This window comes from Schistocerca cancellata, chromosome 5, assembly GCF_023864275.1.
Source record: "Schistocerca cancellata isolate TAMUIC-IGC-003103 chromosome 5, iqSchCanc2.1, whole genome shotgun sequence".
NCBI lineage: Eukaryota > Metazoa > Arthropoda > Insecta > Orthoptera > Acrididae > Schistocerca > Schistocerca cancellata.
Window position 1 is genome coordinate 38,337,542 of NC_064630.1, and position 21,538 is coordinate 38,359,079.

Below are 21,538 nucleotides of genomic sequence, written 5' to 3' on the forward strand. Positions count from 1 at the left end.
CCTGTGTGTAAAAGAAAAGTAATTTTGAGAAATTCCTATTTCCTGAAGGCCAGTGATCCCATTGACTTCCTCTATTGAGAAGGATTCTTTTGCAATTAAGGCTTTTATGTATAATTCCACTGGTTTCAGCCACAGGCACATTTGTGTACTGGTTTTTGATATCTAGTGAGAGTAGGTAACAATTTTCAGGCATACTAGTGACTAACTGTTTCCTATTATGTCTCCTATTACGTATGTGACATTGTCTTTTAAAATCTGAACAACAAATTCAGCAGCCTTGTACACAGGGCTGTCTATACGGTTGATGATTAATCTAGGCGGACGGTCAATTTTGTGAGTTTTTATTTGTGCGTGGAGCACAGGGGTGTGAGGGTTCAGGAGTTTCAAACTGCAAAGCTGCCGTGGCTGAATTATGAACAAGCAACAGTCAAGTTAATTTTTTAAACCTCGTCAAAGGCTGCTATAGGGTCCGAATCAATAGGGCAAATACCATTTTTCACAAAAAACTTTTTGACTTTACTACTGTAATCATTTCTGTACACAATTACACCTGAGTTACCTTTATCAGTCTTAACTAGAATGGCATCACCCTCTGCCATTTTTGTTTGATGTCCTTCAGGATTCGGTGTTCTTGTGATGGAGATGTTTTGTTTATGGCCCTCTGGATAATCTCACTCACTTAAACCGTTAAGCGGATAGCTGCATCATTTCCAATTGAGGCTTTATCTAAGGCCAATTCTACATCAGTGATGAGAGAGGTAATCACCTTGTTATCTAACTGTTGTGTTAATTGATACTTTAGGCCTTTGTTTAACAGTGACAACTGTGATTGGTTGAATACAATGTTTGTGAGATTAATAACTGTTTCAACAAATGGGAAGCTATGCTGAGGCTCATCAAAAGGGCTGGTGGAAGATTTACTATATACCTTTCAAGTTTCCTAAGCTTGTTACTATGACATTCACTACACTGCTGGGCTGTTTCCCCTATACTTAAATTAACATAACGATCAGATTGTCAAAAGTACGAAATTAAAAAATCTTAACAGCTTTAAAATAGGTGCTGTATGCAAGAGTATTTAGTCTATCCTTAATAATGTGCCACCTATTAATTTCATTTGAAGTAATGACTTTAACACATCAGTACATCACCATATATGTATGTCAAAATGATTGACTTTGATGCACCTATGTACATAGGACAGAATAACTTCATCAGCAAGACAGGTCTTAGTAAACATAATATTCAGGGTCATTTTCATTATCTTCAACTCCAGTTTGTAAAAATCTCAAGCCACTCTTTTCATTGCCTGACTAGGCAAGTTGCAATTAAAGTCACTCCACTCCATAACTACCGTGGTGGCAATGGTGTAGCAGCCATAATAGATCTTTAGATACAGAAAAACAATTCTTGGTTGCACAATATAGGTTTATTAATCTTCACATGTGATGTGTTCTGCCTCTTCTAGTCATCATCACACAATCTGGGAAAAGATCGACTGGACTATGGAGCACAGGACCACTTTGTGTTTTAGGGGGTGGTAAGGGGTATAAACTTCAGTTCATAAAATAATGCACCATGACTGAGCTTACCAATAAAAACTCTTGCTAATCATGACCAAGGCATTGAACATAATTAACAGCCACAAAAAACTGGGAGGAAATAGCCATTGGTTCTTTATATCACCTAGAAGCAACAGGAAGAAGGGTAATGACAATAGGAAAAAGCAAGCTACTAAGCCGTGCAAATTCAGTGAGCAGAAAAAGATCATGAATGCAAAATACACCCATAAACTGGCTAGGCTAATACACCTTTGGCAAATTTGACTAATAATAGTACAAAAACAACTAAAAAGATTTTAGTAAAATATGAAATAACAAAGCTATAAGCTATGTTAAACCAGAAAACTGATTGTAATGATGATAACGTACCCATAAAGAAACAACCACATGAACACAAATATGGTCTGTTTACAACACTTTGAGCAAGTGCTGTTATGTCGGCAACTAGACTGCCAAGTGAGTGTCAAGGCCCCAGGCAGTATTAGTGGATGCAAAAGAGAATACTAAGAATTATTGAAGGGGTAAACAATACGAAATCATGCAGACCCATATTCAAAAAACTGTCAGTTCTTACTCTTCCTTGCATTTTTATCTACGAAACATCAGTTTTCATCAAACAATATATCGATAGACACCCAGATATCTTATTAAAAAATGAAGATATACATGCACACAATACAAGGCAAAAATCTGACCTTCATATGAAATGGGTGAGAACATCATTGTGCCAAAAAGGCACACTACATACTGGGATAAAGATTTTCAATAATCTACCTAAACATATTAAATCAACAGGTAAACTCTGTAGTTTTAAGGCTGAAGTAAAGGCATATTTAATTGATCATTGCTTTTACAGTCTGACAGAAAATATAAAAGCCAAACAACAAAAATAAAGATGCATTATTAATATTCTACTTTGTATGTTTCTTGTAATGTTTGTTGTATTTTTGAATCTGTGCTAAATTACTTCAATATCTAGTCCTTAGGATTGCAATACAAACTGTATTTTATCTTGTAAATACCTAACCATGTCCAATATCCTTGTATATATTCTATACATATAGGATTTGAAGGACTAAATAAAATTTTAAAAAAGTAAGGCTCATTAAATGGCACACTAAAACTTAACTAGCTGATTTTTAAGGCTTTGCCTCTTACCATAAACATCAGATGTAGACCACAGTTACATTTTTTTTTAATTTTTCACATCACTTTTGGCTTGTATCACTGTGCAGCATTTATGCACCTTACATTAATTTATGTGAGGACATAAAGTAGTGATAAAGCATTTATGTCATGAAGTACGTACTGTAATATCTTGTCTTCCTCAGGCTTTAGTTTGCTGCAAATATCCTGGTTGCATCTTGGTATTCTTTACAAATAAATAAATGCCAATAATTTCAATACACTACGGTTATGATTTTATTTGTTATTATTTACACTGCTCAAAAGTCACTGCCTGCTGACACAAACCACTGATTGGTACATGTAGCCTGACAAGTTCGTTTCTAAATCATCTAGGGTACAAACCATTCCAATTGAGCTACATTCATATTTTCATTTTTGAAATTTTACTTGCATTTCACCATTTCATCACATATTAGTTTCATAAGATAAGAAATAATTTTGTTTGTAATTCTGACATTTAATTTACATTGCATTAATTTATTCTTATAAGATATTTTTTAATTTGTCTGACATCATCGATGAACACAATATTATTTTTACTCGAATATTTTGAAGATTTTAACAATTCTCACCCATATCATTTGCAATTTATAAAATTTTATGAGAATCACTGTTGTAACAAAGCTCTCATTTCTTTAACAACCTATAATTTAATCTTTTTATTAAGTAATTAAGGCTGTTAATCTCCCCCCCTCCACACACACACACACACACACACACACACACACACACACACACACACACACCTCTAGTTTCACAAAAATGTTTCTGGAAGTGGTAGATCTTTCCTTTAGTGAAATATATGATTTTTCTCAATTGAATTTTATGAATATTATACATTATTACATGAATTTATTGTCATTATATAGTTTTAAGTTAATAAGAGCAATTACATCACAATTTCCAAGTGGAAGTATATCTCCATATTCCACAATGTAATCATCTACTGAACATAGTTTGTTGATTTTCAATAGTTTGATAAATCTGACCCAGTTTCATTCTCAGAAATATTCAATATTTAGCTTCTCTAAATATTTGTTCTCTGCAGTTGTACATATGAATTTTATAAGCACACGAAATATATGAGACAAAAATACTACACAAATCCAATTGTATTCTGAATTTTAATGCAAAAATTTAATTAAATAAAATCTTCCAGTGATTTAAGTTTATGTTGTGGGTCTGACTCATGTGGAATTAAATTTTTCTGTATACTGTAGTTTCTCTAATATAATAAGACAACAAAACTGTTGGAAAGTGATTAATTTGGTACTAACAGTTGGAAAGTTGTTTAGAAAAGACAGCTTTGAATTATTTCCTACATCAAAAAAATAAGGATTGCTTCATTCTCTGTGTTGCAGGAAAGACAAGGAGTCATTGTCCATGAAGTGACAGAGACTAGAACACTGAAGCTCTCTCATAGTCCGTCCTTTGGAATAACATCGTATCATATGACCCACGAGATAACTGATAGTGCAGAACCAAAAGCAGAAAAAGGGGCTGCTTCTATTTCTAAGGAGACTCACGATAGTGCTCCAGCTCTTGATATACGACAGAAAAAACAAGATTTCGAGGAAAACACTGAAGAGGAAATTAAACTGGAAGATGGTCTCAAAGAGGTAAGCTCCCCTGAAAAGGGATATCACCCTACAATAGCTCGGCACGCGTTGAAGAGCATTCTGTGATATCATCAGAAGATTCAGACCAGATATTGCAGCTGAGAAAGATGTATGCAGAACGCATGTCTCAAATTTTTGTTGCTATGTACATTACAAATGTTATTATGTAATGAAATGAGATTTGGTAGCTTATGACAGATGGAGTTCTGTATGATAATCTGGCTATTTGTGCTTGTTTGTTTAGCTGTCTGTGATAGAGAGATGAATCACTGATACATGCTATTTATTTATGACAGCTACAGCGTTTGAGCAAAGATGTAGTGTAGAGTACACTTTTCTGCTTCCTGGCTCTTAAACAAAAGATCAGACTGTTATTATAAATATCATTTGTCTCTTCATGAATGAAAGATCTAATTTCAAATACTTGTGCAGCATCTGAAAAAGTTTGCTTTTGTCTCTGACATCTATCAGATACTTGCTATGTATCAAATTATTTAACATATTAAGGGACATAATTCAGGATGCAGAGAAAAAGAAATGGCTCCCAACTACTCAGAGTATCTGAATCACAACTAAGAAGGAAGTAAATCTTGCCTCAGGTACAACAGGTAACGAAGAAAATCTAAACCTCTGTTGACTGAAAGCTTAATTATTATTTCATAACTTTACTGCTAGTAAAGCCTTTGCTATGCAGATGCAGGTTTCATTTGACAAGAGCTACATTGACTTAGTTATTATATTCTGGATACAAAGCAAGCTCATCTTATACAACATAAACAGCTTATCAATACATAGACAAGAATACGAAGAAAAGAAATTCATATAAGAAGTAACACTCAGTTACTCTGCTAACTTGAAACAAAAGGTACAAGACTCCATTTACTCATTCACTAACATGTTTGTTCATTCGTTCATTAATTCTTTATGTTCCGTACATCCCATTAAAAAGGAGAACCTTCAGGGATATGGAATCAGTCAAGGTATATATTAGCATGAGAAAACAGCAGCACAGAAGTTTACTCAGCATAAGGTACTAATAATCAGCTATCACTATAATGCTTGCTGCTATTCATACTTATGCCACTAAATTTAACCAATTAAATTAGTAAGACATCCACTACTTAAAAAAAAGAAAAAAAACTGCTGTTTCCTTAGTTTTACTGTATAACTATTGTTCAATTGCTATCAATAGCTTCATATTCATTTGACTGCAATGATAATTTTCAGACAAACTGTGCTTTACATTTATAACTACTGAGTCCTACTTATAGTGCATTATTACTTGTCATACAGCTTCATAACAAACACTATTTGCCATGTAGCTAACAGACCTTTTTAATCCCTAAAACTATACACTCATATAATTTGTGAAAAGAGTTGCTAATGAGATATATTTTTAACTTCTTCTAATTGGCAGAGATTTCCAATTTCTTGCTTTATGTTAGCTTGATGCCTTTCCTCCAAGAGTACATACTCCATTTCAGAAATGGGATGAGGACGCAAAGTCAACATGAAATTATTATTATGAGATTATTTTGTACTTACTCCATCTCAGACAGAGCTCACAACAAAAATATGAATTCACTGTGAAGGGATGTCAGACAAATAATTAACATACAGAACTCACAATTTATGTTTTTCACAATCAAAGAATTTAAAAATTGAAATTCCTTGAAATCAAGTCTGTATTGAATTCATTTGGAATGTTCATCCTGTCATTACCAGCTTCATCTCAGTGCTGTAAAACAATTTAACAGTTGGGACCAACTGACACCAAGACCCCCAGGTCCTTATAGACTCAGTTTCTCTTCTCTGTAAGCAAAATTCATGTTCATTGTCTATCACGGTATATGACAAAATTCTAAAATCGTTTTGTCAAACTATATTCTGCCTGCTCAGTCTTTTAATTTTCTGCCACACAACCCCACTCTTCCATCCACCTTATTCTTTACACTGTGAATCATAGGAATCCTTATCATCAAGTCTTCATCCAAGTCACATTATCAGCTATAATTAGCAAATTTTTTGTAGGACAAAGGCCAGATCTAGTCAGCTCTGAAAACAACTCATTTCTTTGCCACTGCCTTTGTTACAGATTCATGTTTTGGGTTCTGTACCTCAGTCTGTAAAAATGGAACCTGTATAGGATCACTTTGTTGTGTCTGTCTGTCTGTCTGACTGACAGACTTTTTAGATCTTTCTTTCTCAGGAAAAGGTACATGTATCAAGTTGAAATTTAAGCTTCTATGCCAATGCAATCAAAAGATATAGCCATTTATGTCACATATTTTGAAACTCACAAATTCACTCATGAAAACCTATAGTGTGCCTTGTGTTGACCTTTAACCATGAACCTTGGCAAGAAGCAAGGATTTGCAGTACAAGAAAGGAAAAAAACCCAAACACTGTTAATTCGTAACAATTTTTTTTTTTCTTTAAATTTGTATCCACATGTCTGTCAGTGTCTTAAGACTTCCTTTTTCTCATGAACAGGTAGACATATCAAGTTCAAATTTATGCCACCTAGTCCCAACTAAAGTCTACAGTCCCTTGGCAGTGTACGAAATTTTGAGCGGATGCAGTCAAAAGATACGGCCATTTATGTCACATATCTTGATACTCACAAACTCCCCATCAAAACCTATAGAGTACTTCCTATTGAATTAGAATCATGAAATGTGGCAAGAAGCAAGGTTTCACAGTACAATTTGAGGGGAAAAAAGTCTGTAAATTATTTCGAAATTCATATCAAAAGTCTTGGAATTCTTTCAACATATATCTTGCCAGTATCAATGTCAATAGTATGAAAGGATGGATGAACACTCAATACACAGAATTAAGTTTGTTAGGAACCCACGGTGTGCAAGTCCTACTTGCACTTATCAGATGTTTTTTTCTGATGTCACCTGCCACCTTCCATCACTTGGAATCAATAAAGAAGTTCTCTAATCAATCTATCATCTATTTGCCTGATTACATGTCCAACTCATATCCATATCTTTTTCACTAGTCATAATTATGTATTTCATCTGAGTAGTTTGTTTCCCACTCCATTTGTTTATTTTTCCATCTCTCCTGCCGAATTTCAACATCTGCCTGCCCGTTGCCCACTGAGCAATCCCCAGCTCCTGAATGGTTCTTCTGTTGTAAGTTTATGTCTCACTGATATAAAACAGAGCTGAACTACACACTGATTGTAAACTACCCATTTCAGACATATCATTTGAAGACAGTTCTTCATGGAATACAAATAATGGAGGGGTAAAAGTAACAACTCAATACATAACTGAGGCATTCAGTCATTGACAGATATATAATTAAGACTCAGAATGTTTCTTGCTTTTGAATGAGTTCTTCTCTAGTGTATGTGTACAAACACACACACACACACACACACACACACACACACACAAAAATCAAACAAACACACACACTCTCTCTCTGCCCAGACACCACAGCTCGACTGGGATGTGGTGATGAGTTGCAAGCAATGTACAAGGGAAGGAAGAAGGTGGGGAATGGAGAAGGGTGAATGATGGATGGGACAGGAATCAGCAGGTACACAGGATAGCAATGTGACACTTGTGATCTCATTCTGGTTGCTGGCAAGCAGAGTGACTGTGGGAGTGGATTGTGAGGAGAGATAAACGACAGAAGGAAGCAAACTGCAAATAGGAGAGTGTGACTGCAGGATGAGTGAAGTTATGATCAAGGGTGCGATTTTAGGTACATGTGGGGTAAGGCTATCAGAGATTAGGAGGATTACAAGACTGACAAATGTATTGCAAGGACAATTCCCATATAAGTATTGAAAGGAAAGATGATGGACAGAAGGATCAAGATGGCAAGAGCTGTGAAGCAGTCACTGAAATCGAGCATGTTGTACTCAGCAGCATTACCCACCATTTGATGGTCAATTCTGCTCCTTGCTAGTTCGTGACCACTGATTCAGGTAGACGGGTATTGGTTATTCCACTTTCCACCTAATCCACCAAATATCTTAGTCCAACCTTATATTCCACCAATTCTGAAGCCCTTACCGTATGAATCACAAAGCTGTGGATGCCCCAGGTGCAACACCTGCATGATGTACCCTTCCAGCACATCCTATTTCTGTCATAACCATATCCTATCCTACAGAGGCAGGGCCACCTGTAAAGTAGCCATATCGTATACTAGCTCTTTTGTAACTACACAGCATTTTATGTGGTTTATGACCACTAACCAGCTGTCCAGTCTTGCCATTTTGTATTAGGTTACTTTAATATGTGTAATATTGATTTTAATTTTCTTTTTTGTAATACAGCCTGCATCTTAATTACCTCCCTGCTCTATTTCTCTATAGTGTTCTAGACACTGGGATAAAAAGGTAATTCAGTCATGTCATTGGTCCCAGGTTACTGCCCTATGCTGAATAGCTTTTGCTTCATCCACTGCCTAATGCATCACTGTGTGACAGTAAGGAAAGCAGCAGTAAGTTTAGTACACTGTATTCCTGGATTTCAGAACTTAGGCATCTATAATGTCTTCTAGTAGCTTTTTACTGTCATCACAGGGTGCAGCGGAAACCTTTAAAGCTGTTCTTTCATAGATAAATCATTCACAGTACTGAGTACCCTATATGGCACTCAGATGTAATGTCTGTCATCGATGGGTCTGGATCCTTAACTGAGATAAATGTATATAAAGCAACTGTAAGAAAACTATTTTTGACAGATGCTTTAAACCATTTTAAAGAACGACAAAAATTTATAAATTGTTTGTGATCCACCTCACCCTGTCTAAAGCCTTCCATTACTTTCATCTTTATTCTTATACACAAAAAAACTTATGAAAAAAATCAAACCCAGTCATCTCTTTGAAGTATTCATTGCATTATTATGATCAGATAAAATCCAATTCAAACAAAAACTCGAGTAGTTAATCTTAGAAGGAATGGAAAAAATTGAAGAAAGAAAAGATTTCACTTCAAACTCTTATTTCATTCAGCTCATATGCAAGTTCAGTAGGTATACAGAATAATATATACTGAGAGATGTTAAAGTAGAAGGACAAAGTGAGTAAAGTTTTCATAAATTTCAAAGTCAGTATAGTTAAAGCTATACCTCAGCTGAAGAAGACTTGGCTAGAAAGCAGCCTTGATCTATTTAACAATTAGTGAAAAGTCATTTAAGCACACCACAGAAAGTAAAGATCAGAAAGGCCAACCAAGGATATGAGAACTGAGTTTAGTGTGTTACACATGGTGTTACCTTACTCTGTGTTAGAGTGCATGTGTATCGCGAGGGGTTGGGGATGGAGAAGGGAGGAGGAGGTAGGTGATAGGAAAGACTGATAATCATCTTCGGCAAAGAAGCTATAACCAGTTCCACTATTGATTTGAGTGTAGTGGGCAAGATGTGAGCATTTAATTCTGATAGGTTCAGGCCATAAAGGAAATTAAAGATATAGCACAAGTATGTCATGTAAGTCATGATTATTTGCAAGCCTGTAGATCCACATCAAGTTACAAGAATATTTTTTTAGTAAATGCACAGTTGCACAATTTACCCTATATTTAAGAATCTTGGCTTTGAAAGCTACACATTTGGAAAATTCCAGCAAATAAACTGTAGATGAAATGTCAGTAAATATGGAAAAGTAAGTTCCATTAGCCAACATGCCTTCATCCAAAAAAAATAGTGATATGGGGGGAGGGGGAAATGGTACTGCCAAATAAAATGCATGTTCTATACTGTAATACTAATGGGGACAACAGTTAAATTTTGAGCAAATGTGGTAAGAAATGAAAATGTTGTCAACAATGTTATTACTGAGGAAATTGCCCTTCGCATTTATATACATACTCTACCAAAGATTGCACAGGATCCTATGTATCTCACATTTCATGCACTGAAATTATTGTATTGTACTTTATTGGTTATTGTATTGCACTTTATTGGCCCTCTTTCATTATTTTTTTGTAGAAGGTCAATAACATAGGTGGTTAGTGTTTAACGTCCCAACGACAACGAGGTCATTAGAGACGTAGCGCAAGCTCGGGTTAGGGAAGGATTAGGAAGGAAATCGGCCGTGCCCTTTCAAAGGAACCATCCCGGCATTTGCCTGAAACGATTTAGGGAAATCACAGAAAACCTAAATCAGGATGGCCGGAGACGGGATTGAACCGTCGTCCTCCCGAATGCGAGTCCAGTGTGCTAACCACTGCGCCACCTTGCTCGGTGTCAATAACATACAAGACAAGTCAATTTTATGTTTTTCATGACATTATGGGTACAGACTTTTTAAATTAAATAACATTAAACAATTTAGAATTGTATTACAGTCCATAATATCCTGTTTCCTTGAAGTTGTCATCACTCACTCACATGCATAACAATGCACGCGTGTGCACACACCAAGTATACTTCACAATCTTTGACTTTCCAACGTCACAACACTATCTAACATTCTTTGACTTACCTGTGTGTTGCCAGCACACTGTCTGATAATTACACGCTTATATTGCTTATATACAGACCATAAAGAATGAAAACTGGTTCATCCTTCATTTTCTTTCTGCTGCCCAAATCTGCCATGGGGTGCTTCAGTAGCTCTTTTTTGCCTTCAGGTTATGAGTCCATCGTGCCCTTTTTTTCCCTTCAAGTTTTGTATATAAAAACAGTCATCAGGAGCATTTCCTGTAGATAATATGATGTATGCTGCTGTAGAGCAGGCTATGTGCACTGCACAAGAGGTTGCACTGCTTGGACTGTACATATACTTTCAAAACAGTACAAATAAGAACCTTTGCTTCATCCTACATTTGGTTCATAATATATATAAGAAATGGAAGCCTAAAATTTTCAGATGGTATAATAATGATCATTGGGGCTGTACTGTGAGGAATACAACATTGTTCTCAGATGCAGATGCACACATTAATTTTTGTAGTTGATACGTAACTCAATTTATACATCATGTAGTAACTTGCAAGGCAATACCCTGGTACTCTACATGCTCCATTATCTGTTATACGCTATCAATAATTTAGTGCAATGCAATGTCTGTGAAGTTCTCTGTGTTACATTAAGTTATTTTATTAGAAGGAGAATTTTTTTTACCTTCACTACCAGCAACCAGCTGCCATTACCACTGCAAAGGTAACTTATTTGTATCATAAAAACATGATTGTACAAATTTATATACCCACAAGAAAAATTATTAATGTCATTGCCTTTTAAATACCCCAGCCTCTATACTAATTGCAAATAGGAAAGCTTTTTTTTCATAATTACATTGTTAAATTGGATTATAAACTGTCTCATAAAAATGTCAGGTAGTAAGTTGGATTAAGTTGAAGCAAAATATAACTAATAAAATATTCTGAAGCAGGTAAGACATATCCACCAACTTGTCTGCGAAATAAGAACTACTGAGATACTGCTGACACACATATTACAGGATTTTGAATTTGTAGTCATTAGAAGCTTTAATTGACTCATTCATCACAAAAGAATAATGGGTGAGAAATAGAAAACATTATAGAGTATGATTCACATGCATTTTCAAAATAATAACTGACTGTATGCACAGTTAACAAGGCACCTATATTACAAATCTTTTCTTGCTCTTTGCACCCCTATGGACCAATATTTACATATTCCATCCATTCTTCTTATACGCAGTGTTTCTGATTTCCTTGATGAAGGAACTATTGCAGAATTCCAAAACATTAGTTCAACTGCCTTTTAATTTCTACCCAGTCAGCTGCTTATGTTTTTTTTGTTAGTAAGTGAAAATTTGTTTTACATTTCAGACACAAAATATAAATTTAATATCATTTCTCCAAATCTGTAACCTCAAATAATCTTTATATTTTTTTAATGTAGTAACCACTGCTAGGTATTAAAAGGAGACATATTTGTCCACCATTATGAAAATCAGATTAGAATATTCTAAATAGCAATGAACTGTGCTGTAGTCACACGGAGCATGTTGCATAATTCTCTGATGCAGAAATTTTCTTTCCGAATGCAAATGTTGTCTTAGCTATCGGTCACAAAGTCAACCATACTTCACTCTGTGTTAAAAGTCATTTTAAGTTATTTAGGTCATTATGGTGGATCTTGTACTAGTCAGGTTTCTGAGATAATGAGGGAAGATTTTCATCATATTATCAAACCACAAGTCTTATTTATATGAGTATCAGTTAGCAGAATTTAAGTATAATCTACTTTAGTCTAGTTACTTAACTGCTTAACCGTTCAGTGAAGTCACGCAATTAACATAACAATAATACGACAACAACAGAGGAAAACAACATTAATGTTAATGTCCAAACTTTTCAACTGACTATAACCTGCCATATTTTTAATGATAAATTGCACAAATGATGAACAAAAATTAAAACAAATCAAGTGTTTGCAAAGATACATTTCACTGTGAATATTAATTAATTGTCGTGTATTGATTACACCCAAAGATTTTTGTTCTAAGGTACATCTTTGTGTACTTTATGTAGGAAAAGCATTATCTAAAGATCTTTTGTGAGCTTTCTGTGTGACTAAACTCATGATGAACTGCAAATATTCTCTCAAAAGTTGAAGCAAATATTTCGCCAGAATGAAATTTATTGTAGTTCTCAGTCACTCTCATCAACTTGACAGGTTCTCCAATGTTCAATTTTCTTGCAGAACTTATTTGAAACCCAGTTAGACCATTGCACAGAAAGTATAAGGGTAACTTTTTTTTTCATTTTTGTTATCTTACTCAAATGTTTACACCCAAACAGCCATATACCTCATCATTATATCTGTCACTTAAAAATACATTTGTTTATAGGATATGTCATGTTATTAATACCTTAACCACACAAACTGCATCGAAATGTGTTTGTTAAAGTTGGAGATAGTTTTATTACTACTGAAAGCAATGCACAAACTAAAATTGAAAATTGGTTTGAATAAATAACCACACAAGAATAACCATTGCAGTATCATCTCCAAAACTTAGTGGTTCCACTGTTACATTTATTTTATCCTTAACCGCACTCTGTGAAATACTTGTGTGAAATCATTTGATTGATGTGTTTTATTCATCTGTATAATAATACAAACTGTATGGACATATGGATGGTATTCCCACTTTAATTTCCTGTAGTTTTAGTATATTCATATTCAAACATAATGAAACTTACACAAATGTTAATACCTCTGTTATTTTGTAGCATGGTGTGTGAAAATATATATCATGGTGAATGTTTATACGTATTTGGTAAATTAACAGAACAATATTTTGTATGATGTATTTACAGTCTATTTTATGCAATTTTACCACTAACTTTCCTTGTAATTTTCAAATATGATAACTGCCATGATTTGAAATGTGTTTGTTTGAATTTCTGTATGCAAAATGCTGTGATTTTAATTAGCAAATCAAGTACATATGTGTGGGGTTTCTATACTAACACGTTTTACTGAACCTTTAAATTTTATTAATTCCTAATCTTTAAACATAGAATAATTCTTCCAGTTTCTGCTCAAATCAGTCTGTTAAGTTTTTGTCTTTTTGTTTGTTGATATGTCTTATAAAGTTATATACTGCATTGTTGATTAAATGGAAAACTCCTAGTTTTAATGTGTATGTTGACTGTGCTATAGAGGCATGAGTGTAATGAGAATATTGTGTGTTTTGTAGTATTGTTGCACTTGAAACAATTCTAAATAAATCGACACATTACATATTACTCTACCCTTCATTTGTTTTATTTACCTTATAGTTTTCCACAAATTCCCCATTAAAATAAACAGCAAGGCATGATACTTAATTTTTCCACTCCATGAGTACTCATTTTCTTGTCTTACAAGTAACAACATAACATATTTTTTTTATTTCTGTGGGCTGATTGTTCCTCAGAATTATTTTTTAAGATTAGATTAGATTAGATTTACTTTCATTCCAATTGATCCGTAGTGAGGAGGTCCTCCAGGATGTGGAGGATGTCAGAAAAACAACAATACATGACAAATATTTACAACTAAAACAAATAAGCTAATGTACCATTCCACAGGTCCCAAGTGGAATGATCGTCATTTTTTAATGAACACTAAGAGTCATTTTACAAATACTAATGCACTGAATTTAAAATAAAAAAGTTTTTTATTTATTTATAAGGTAATAAACATGTAATACAACTACTGTAATACTTATTTACAATGAACACATTACTGCACTGAAATGGTGCAGAAGTTAGATTATACTTACACACACACACACACACACACACACTTACGCGCACACACACACACACACAAATTTTCAATGAACACATTACTGCACTGAAATTGTGCAGAAGTTATGTTGTAACATGGCAGTCAATTGCTACTGTCTGTTCAATAAATAATATTCACAAATCAGTTATTGACAAAATTATTTAACTGGATAGATAGAAAATCTACTCACTAAGTAGCAGCAGAACACACACATAATAGATGGTAGTAACTGCCAAGCTTTCAGAGCTACTGGCTCCTCCTTCAGGCAGAAGAGTTGAAGGAAAAAGAAGAAGGGTGAACAAAAAGGACTGGAGAGGTCTAGGAAAAGGGGTAAATTTTGGGAAAGTCATCCAGAACCATGGGACAGGAGTGACTTACTGTATGGGATGAGAAGGAAAGACTGATTGTTGGGGACTGCATCGGATGAGATTTGAAAACCTGAGAGCTGAAAAGTGGAAGATAGGGTAATATGCAGACAGAGGTTACTGCTTAAACCCCATGCATCAGTTAATAAAAGTGAAGTGCACTGTACATGGGATGGGGCCAGTGAAAAATTGATGGGAAAGACAATGTAGAAAACCAAATGGAGTGAAACAAAAAGTAGTTACAGTGAAGAAATGCTGAGATGAAAGAAATTATCGTAAATAAAGGCCAGGTGGGTGGCGAGAACCAAGGACATGTTGTAGTGCTAGTTCCCACCTGTGCAGTTCTGAGAAACTCGTGTCTGGGGGAAGAATCCAGATGGCATGTGTGGTGAAACAGGTGCCAAGGTCACAAATGTTCTGCAACAGGATATTGCAAGTTGCCAGTATACACCCTCTGCCAATTGTCCATTCATCCTAACTGATAATTTGGTGGTAGTCATGCCAATGTAGACGGCCAACCAGTGTTTATGTAACAGCTGGTACATGACGCGTTGTTTCGCAGGTGGCTCTCTCTTTGATAGTATATGTTTCATCAGTTACAGGGCTGTTATAGGAGATGGTAGGAGAGTGCATATGGCAAGTCTTGCAGTGGGGACAGTCACAAGGGTAGGAGCCATTGAGCAGGGAGATGGATGCAGAAGGAGCATACGGTCCGAGGCAAGAATATTCTGGAGATTGGGAGGATGGCGGAAAGCTATTCTAGGTATGGTGGGCAAAATTTCAGACAGAATACATCTCAATTCAGGGCATGATTTTAGGAAGTCATGGCCTGTAGAAGCAGCTGATTAACATATTCCAAACCCGGATAATACTGAGTCACAAATGGTGTGCTCTGATGTTGGTTTTTGGAGGTATCAACAGAACCAGGATTGGATGTGATGGCCCAGGAAATCCGCTTTTTAACTAGACTGGTGGGATATTTATGTGGAGTGAAGGCTGAGGTGAGAATAGTGGTGTATTGCTGTAAAGAGTCTGCATCTGAACAAATACGTTTGCCTCGGATGCCAAGGCTGTATGGGGAGAACGTTTGACATGGAAAGGATGCCAACTGTCAAAATGTAAGTACTGTTGTTTGTTGGTAGAATTAATATGGATGGAAGTGCGTAGCTGGCCTTCAGTGAGGATGAGATCAACATCAAGGAAAGTGGCATGGGATCCAGAATAGGACCATGTGAAATTTAACTGGGAGAAGGTATTAAGAGATTCCAGGAATTTTAGCAGGTCAGCCTCACCATGAATCCATATGGCAAAGATGTCATCAATGTATCTAAACTAAACCAGGGGCTGAAGACTTATGGATCCCACAAAAGCCCCCTCCAAGCGACCCATGAAAAGGTTGGCATAGGGAGGAGCCATCCTGGTTTCCATGGCCATACCCCTGATCTGTTTTGTGTCTGTCCCTCAAGGGTGAAGTAGTTTTTGATAAGTATAAAGTTGATTAAAGTTGTTTAAGCAGTAATCTCTCTCTGAAAATTACCCTATCTTCCACATTTAAGCTCTCAGGTTTTCAAATCTTGTCAGATGCAGTCCCCATCAATCAGTCTTTCTTTCTCATCCCATACGGTAAGTTTCCCCTGACCTGCAGCATTGGGTGACTTTCCCGAAATTTACCCACGAAATTTACCCATCCTCCTAGACCTCTTTAGCCCTCTTCCTTTCCCTTCAACCCTTCTGCCTGAAGAAGGAGCCACTGGCTCTGAAAGCTTACCAATTACAGCCATCTATTATGTGTGTGTTCTGCTACTGCTTGATGAGTAAATTTTTTATCTATCCAGTTAAATAATATCCACTAATCAGTAGCACAAATATTTTATCTGATACCACTGCTTCTGGTACTAAGTTAAAAAGAAGCTCTACAATGTATGAATTACACCTTTGTCCCACTAGTTCAGGCACCACATAAAAAATAATTTATGTTGAACCGAAAACATATTTCCTAAATAATATGATGTTTTTGTTCCATTTATTGCCATATTTTTCCATACATTTTTGAAGTTCTGGTCTCTGAAATAGCAGCTACCAAAGGTAAGACAGGCTACTATGGCATTCATTTTCTTCTTCATGTAGACTACATTTCTTAAAGAACCATTAACACGAATTTTATATTCACAATACTGCTTGCCTTCTAGGAATGCTCCTATTCAAAACAGCATAATAATGTATTACTAAAACATATATTTACACACCAAATGGTAGCAGGGGGAACACACATACAAAAGTATTCAACCTTTACCAGCCAGTGGCTCCTCCTCCTGGCAGAAGAGTTGAAGGGGAAGACATGAAGGAAAATGACTGGAGAGGTTTACGGAAAGGGACACAGTTAAGAAAAGTCACCCAGAACCCCGAGTCAGGGGAGACTTACCACATAGGATGAGAAGTCAGTAAGTCTCCTGTGACCCGGGCTTCTGGTTGACTTTTCTTAACTGTGTCCCTTTCCCTAAACCTCTCCAGTCATTTCCCTTCACCCTTCTCCCTTTCCCTTCAACTCTTCTGCCAGAAGGAGGAGCCACTGGCTCCAAAAGCTTGTAAAACTTAAATCCTTTTGTTTGTTTGTTTGTTTGTTTGTTTGTGTGTGTGTGTGTGTGTGTGTGTGTGTGTGTGTGTGTGTGTGTGTGTGTGTGTGTTCCCCTGCCACTGCTTGGTGAATATATTTTTTATCTATCATTCACATTATTTTATCACTAATTGAATACTTTCGTTGTTACATAAAACATATATTTGGATTTCTGCTTCTTACCAAGATTGCAAGAATTATGATTCAGCTAACATAATCAGCAATTTGTGCCAGTGGCCACACAAAAGTATAACATCATATGATATGCTGTGAGTATGGAAGTAGCTACTAGCTGGACACCAGTTTCCAAAATAAACTTTTTTATGAAAGTCACATATGGTATCAAACTTAACATGTTGCACATCATCAGAGGGGCTGGTGCTATATGAAAGGTTCAGTTACCGTATTATTATTATTATCATCATCATCATCATCATCATCATCATCTTAAAAGCATCAAGCAAATGAAGTTTTAGGGATGTAAATACTTTTGAATCAAAGGTGACCATGCACTGAAAGGTGGAAAAAGCATTGAGCCATTGATCATCTCACACAAAAAGAAAAATACTTGCTACCTTTCAGAGTAATCCTTTTTCAAGCTAGATAGGGAAAAAAACCACTCTCACTCTCACTCTCTCTCCTACAACCCTACATGGTGCAAACTGGACGAGCATTGTCAGTGCTGCATTTTGGGAGGTGGACTAGGTTGTGGTACGTGTTGTGTCAGGTGGGGTAGGTAGAAGGAGAGAGAGGCGAGTGCCAGAGAGAGGAATTGCGTGAGGGTTGTTAGCAGCTCAGCAGAAGGCAGCCATTTTGCCAGCTAGGAATGTGGGAGGAAGGAGTGACAGGTACACATGCATGGTTATCACAGCTGTTGGGGGGGGGGGGGGCGGCATAAGCTGAAGACACTGAGGGAACGTGAATTGGGAGAGGGTAACAGGACAAAACAAGGGGAAACCATTGGGTGTAGCATGAGACAGTGGGTTCTCGAACACTGAGGCCACGGTGATTATGGGAATGAAGGATGTGTTGCAGGAATAACTCTCACTTGTGTAGTTGAGAAAAGCTGATGGTGGAGGGAAAGACAGAGATGGTCCTGGTTGTGAAACAGCCATTGAAATTGAGAATGTTGCACGCAGCTGCAGGTGGTCAACTTTTTTCTTGGCAACAGTTTTGGTGCTGGCCATTGATGCTGGTGGACACCAGGTTGGTAATTATACCAACATAAAAAGCTGTGTAGTGTTTACTGCAGAGTTAGTTGTTCCCGTACAAGGTGATACTGGGTGACAAGAGGAAAGCTCGTTTGTAGCTGATACTTTGGGCTGGTGGGAAGCTTAGCAGTGTGTGAAGCTATGGCACAGAAAATCTTTTCGTTGACTAGGTTTGAAGGGTAGCACTTGTATGTGAAGGCATTCGTGAGACCTCCAGACTGCTGGGCAAGGGAGCTGTCATCTTAGAGATCCTGTTTTGATAAATATCAAATGCTTTTTAAGATTAGAAACAAACAAATCAAGTATAACTAGAAATAAATTAAGCTATGTATTAATTCACACTTACTACACCGTGTAAAATACAGTGAGCATAAAAAAGCAAGATAGTGTACAGTAAATATAAATAAATGTTACCTGTCTATGATGCTAAGAAAAACTGTATTGTAATGTAATAATATATGCTAATCAATTACAAAATACAGCTCTGTGTTGTGAAGGTGAAGTACAAGAAGATAACCATATTACGTAATATAATTTTACGACGAATGACACTGCAATGGTAACAGCAGGGAAAATAAATGGTGCATCAAAATTTCATAGAATAATAGTTACCATATCCTAACATACAGTTTAACTATGCATGTTGCGGCGACACAGACAGCACACAGAGAGACCACACTGACTATAACATCATGTTCACTTTTGATGGAGATTTCCAGATGTCATAAACTGGGAACCCTGTTGGAGAACAGATATTCCATTGGTTGGGAGCTTGGAATGTCAGACTCGAGTGCCAGTCTGACTATAATGCTTCAAATTTTCTGCATGTTCCCAAACTGATTTTAACAGAATGTTACAACACTTTTGTGAAAGGTCAGAGTCCTTCCTCCACACAAAATAAGCTTACTCTTGGTATTACTTACCCTACTTGTAATATCCACTCCATTATATTAGCTTTTGGAAAAACTTATTTAGTAGCAATTATTACAATAGCTATCTGATAACATGAGAATGCATTTTCTGGCTTGCAGCCAAGACAATCCTTCATCTTACAGATTCAGATGCTTATATACAGTAAGGTTGGGTTGTTTGGAGAAGGAGACCAGACAGGGAGGTCATCGGTCTCATCAGATTAGGTATTTATTTATTTAATCGTGTCTGAGCTACATCTGTAATTAATTAATACGCTATATATACTAGATTACAAATACAAGTAAATGATCGCTATTCATTCATATATACATTTATGATCTTCACTGCAGCGTCGTTGGCCAACCACAGGTCTTGGAAAGTGCATGGGGCCAGCAAAGATGGACAGGTCAGCATGTGTGTCATGGTTTGTTTTCCTCCACATTGGTAGGGCTCTTCTTCGGCGTATCCCCACTTGATCAGGTTATCCTGTGATCTTCCCATTTGACATCTAAGTCTATTTAGGCTCTTCCAGACTCTCCATTCCAATTGTGATCCAGCAGGAAGTTTTTCTTTAATGTTCCAACTTTTCAGACTGCCTTTATCCAATTTCTGTTTCCACATTGATTCTCTAGTTGTAGACTGACTTTCGGTTAGTGGACGTTCAACTTTTATGAAGTCTTTCCTAGATTTAAGTCTTGCCTCCGCTGGCTGATGTGCGTACAGGGGATGTCTTCTATCTTCGCACTGCCTGCTTCGTTCGGCCATAGCCAACATTTGCCGTCTGATCTGTGGGGGGGGGGGGGGGGCTATTCCAGAACACATATAAAGGAGATCACGGTTTGTAGGCTTCAGGCATCCCGTGATTAATCGACATGAGGCATTCAGTGCTGCGTCTAGCTTCTGAGCATGTGTCGATCTTCTCCATACGGGGCACGCATATTCAGCTGGAGCAAAGCACAATGCCAGGTATGATGCACGTAGAATTTCAGGGTTTGCTCCCCAGTGTGAGTTGGTAAGTTTACGGATTATGCCGTTCCGTGTGTTGACTTTCGCTCTAGTTTTTTCTACGTGTTTCTTGTAAGACAATGTTCGATCTAACGTGACTCCAAATCAGATTAGGTAAGGACAGGGAAGGAAGCCGGCCGTGCCCTTTGAAAGGAACCATCCCGGCATTTGCCTGGAGCGATTTAGGAAAATCACGGAAAACCTAAATCAGGATGGCCGGATGCGGGATTGAACCATCGTCCTCCCGAATGCGAGTCCAGTGTCTAACCACTGCGCCACCTCGCTCGGTATATACAGTAAGAAAAAAATATTATACAGACACTTTTGTACATTATTCTGTATCATTATACATCACTCTGCCATCCAGTTCACCACCAGTCTCCCTTCCAGTAAAAAGAAAGAGACATGAAGAACTACTACATGAAATAACTCAGGCTCATGTAATAGGGTTACAACTAAACAAAACAGAAAATTGTGTGCTTGTCTGTGCCCTGTTTTGATAGTTCAAATTCACAGTCAAAGAAACCAAAATTACAAATACCCCAAAAATTAGCACATGAGTACGCATCGAACATCAAGAGGAACAAGAATAGTTGTTTTAACACAAAAAAAGAAACATTCTGTTACACACTTCATTAATTTGTATATCATCACATTTGATCATTACACTGGTAATTAAATATAAGGAAATTACACTAAAAAAATCTTGAAAAGCAAAGTATATAATGAATTATTAACTAAGAATCTGTAACAGAAAATGTATAAATGTCACAGACCTATAACGTTTTGGCTGGATAGTTCTTTTCTGT

The 21,538-nt window shown here is 36.5% G+C and overlaps 1 protein-coding gene across 1 annotated transcript in view; it reads left to right on the plus strand.

Moving 5' to 3' along the window:
- The window catches only part of LOC126187459 (titin), a 947,541-nt gene that overhangs the window by 223,054 nt on the left and 702,949 nt on the right, over positions 1 to 21,538 (plus strand). Inside the window, exon 9 of the mRNA XM_049928552.1 lies at positions 4,112 to 4,369. Within this exon, the coding sequence (XP_049784509.1) occupies positions 4,112 to 4,369 (258 nt within the window). The remainder of the gene's footprint in view (positions 1 to 4,111; positions 4,370 to 21,538) is intronic.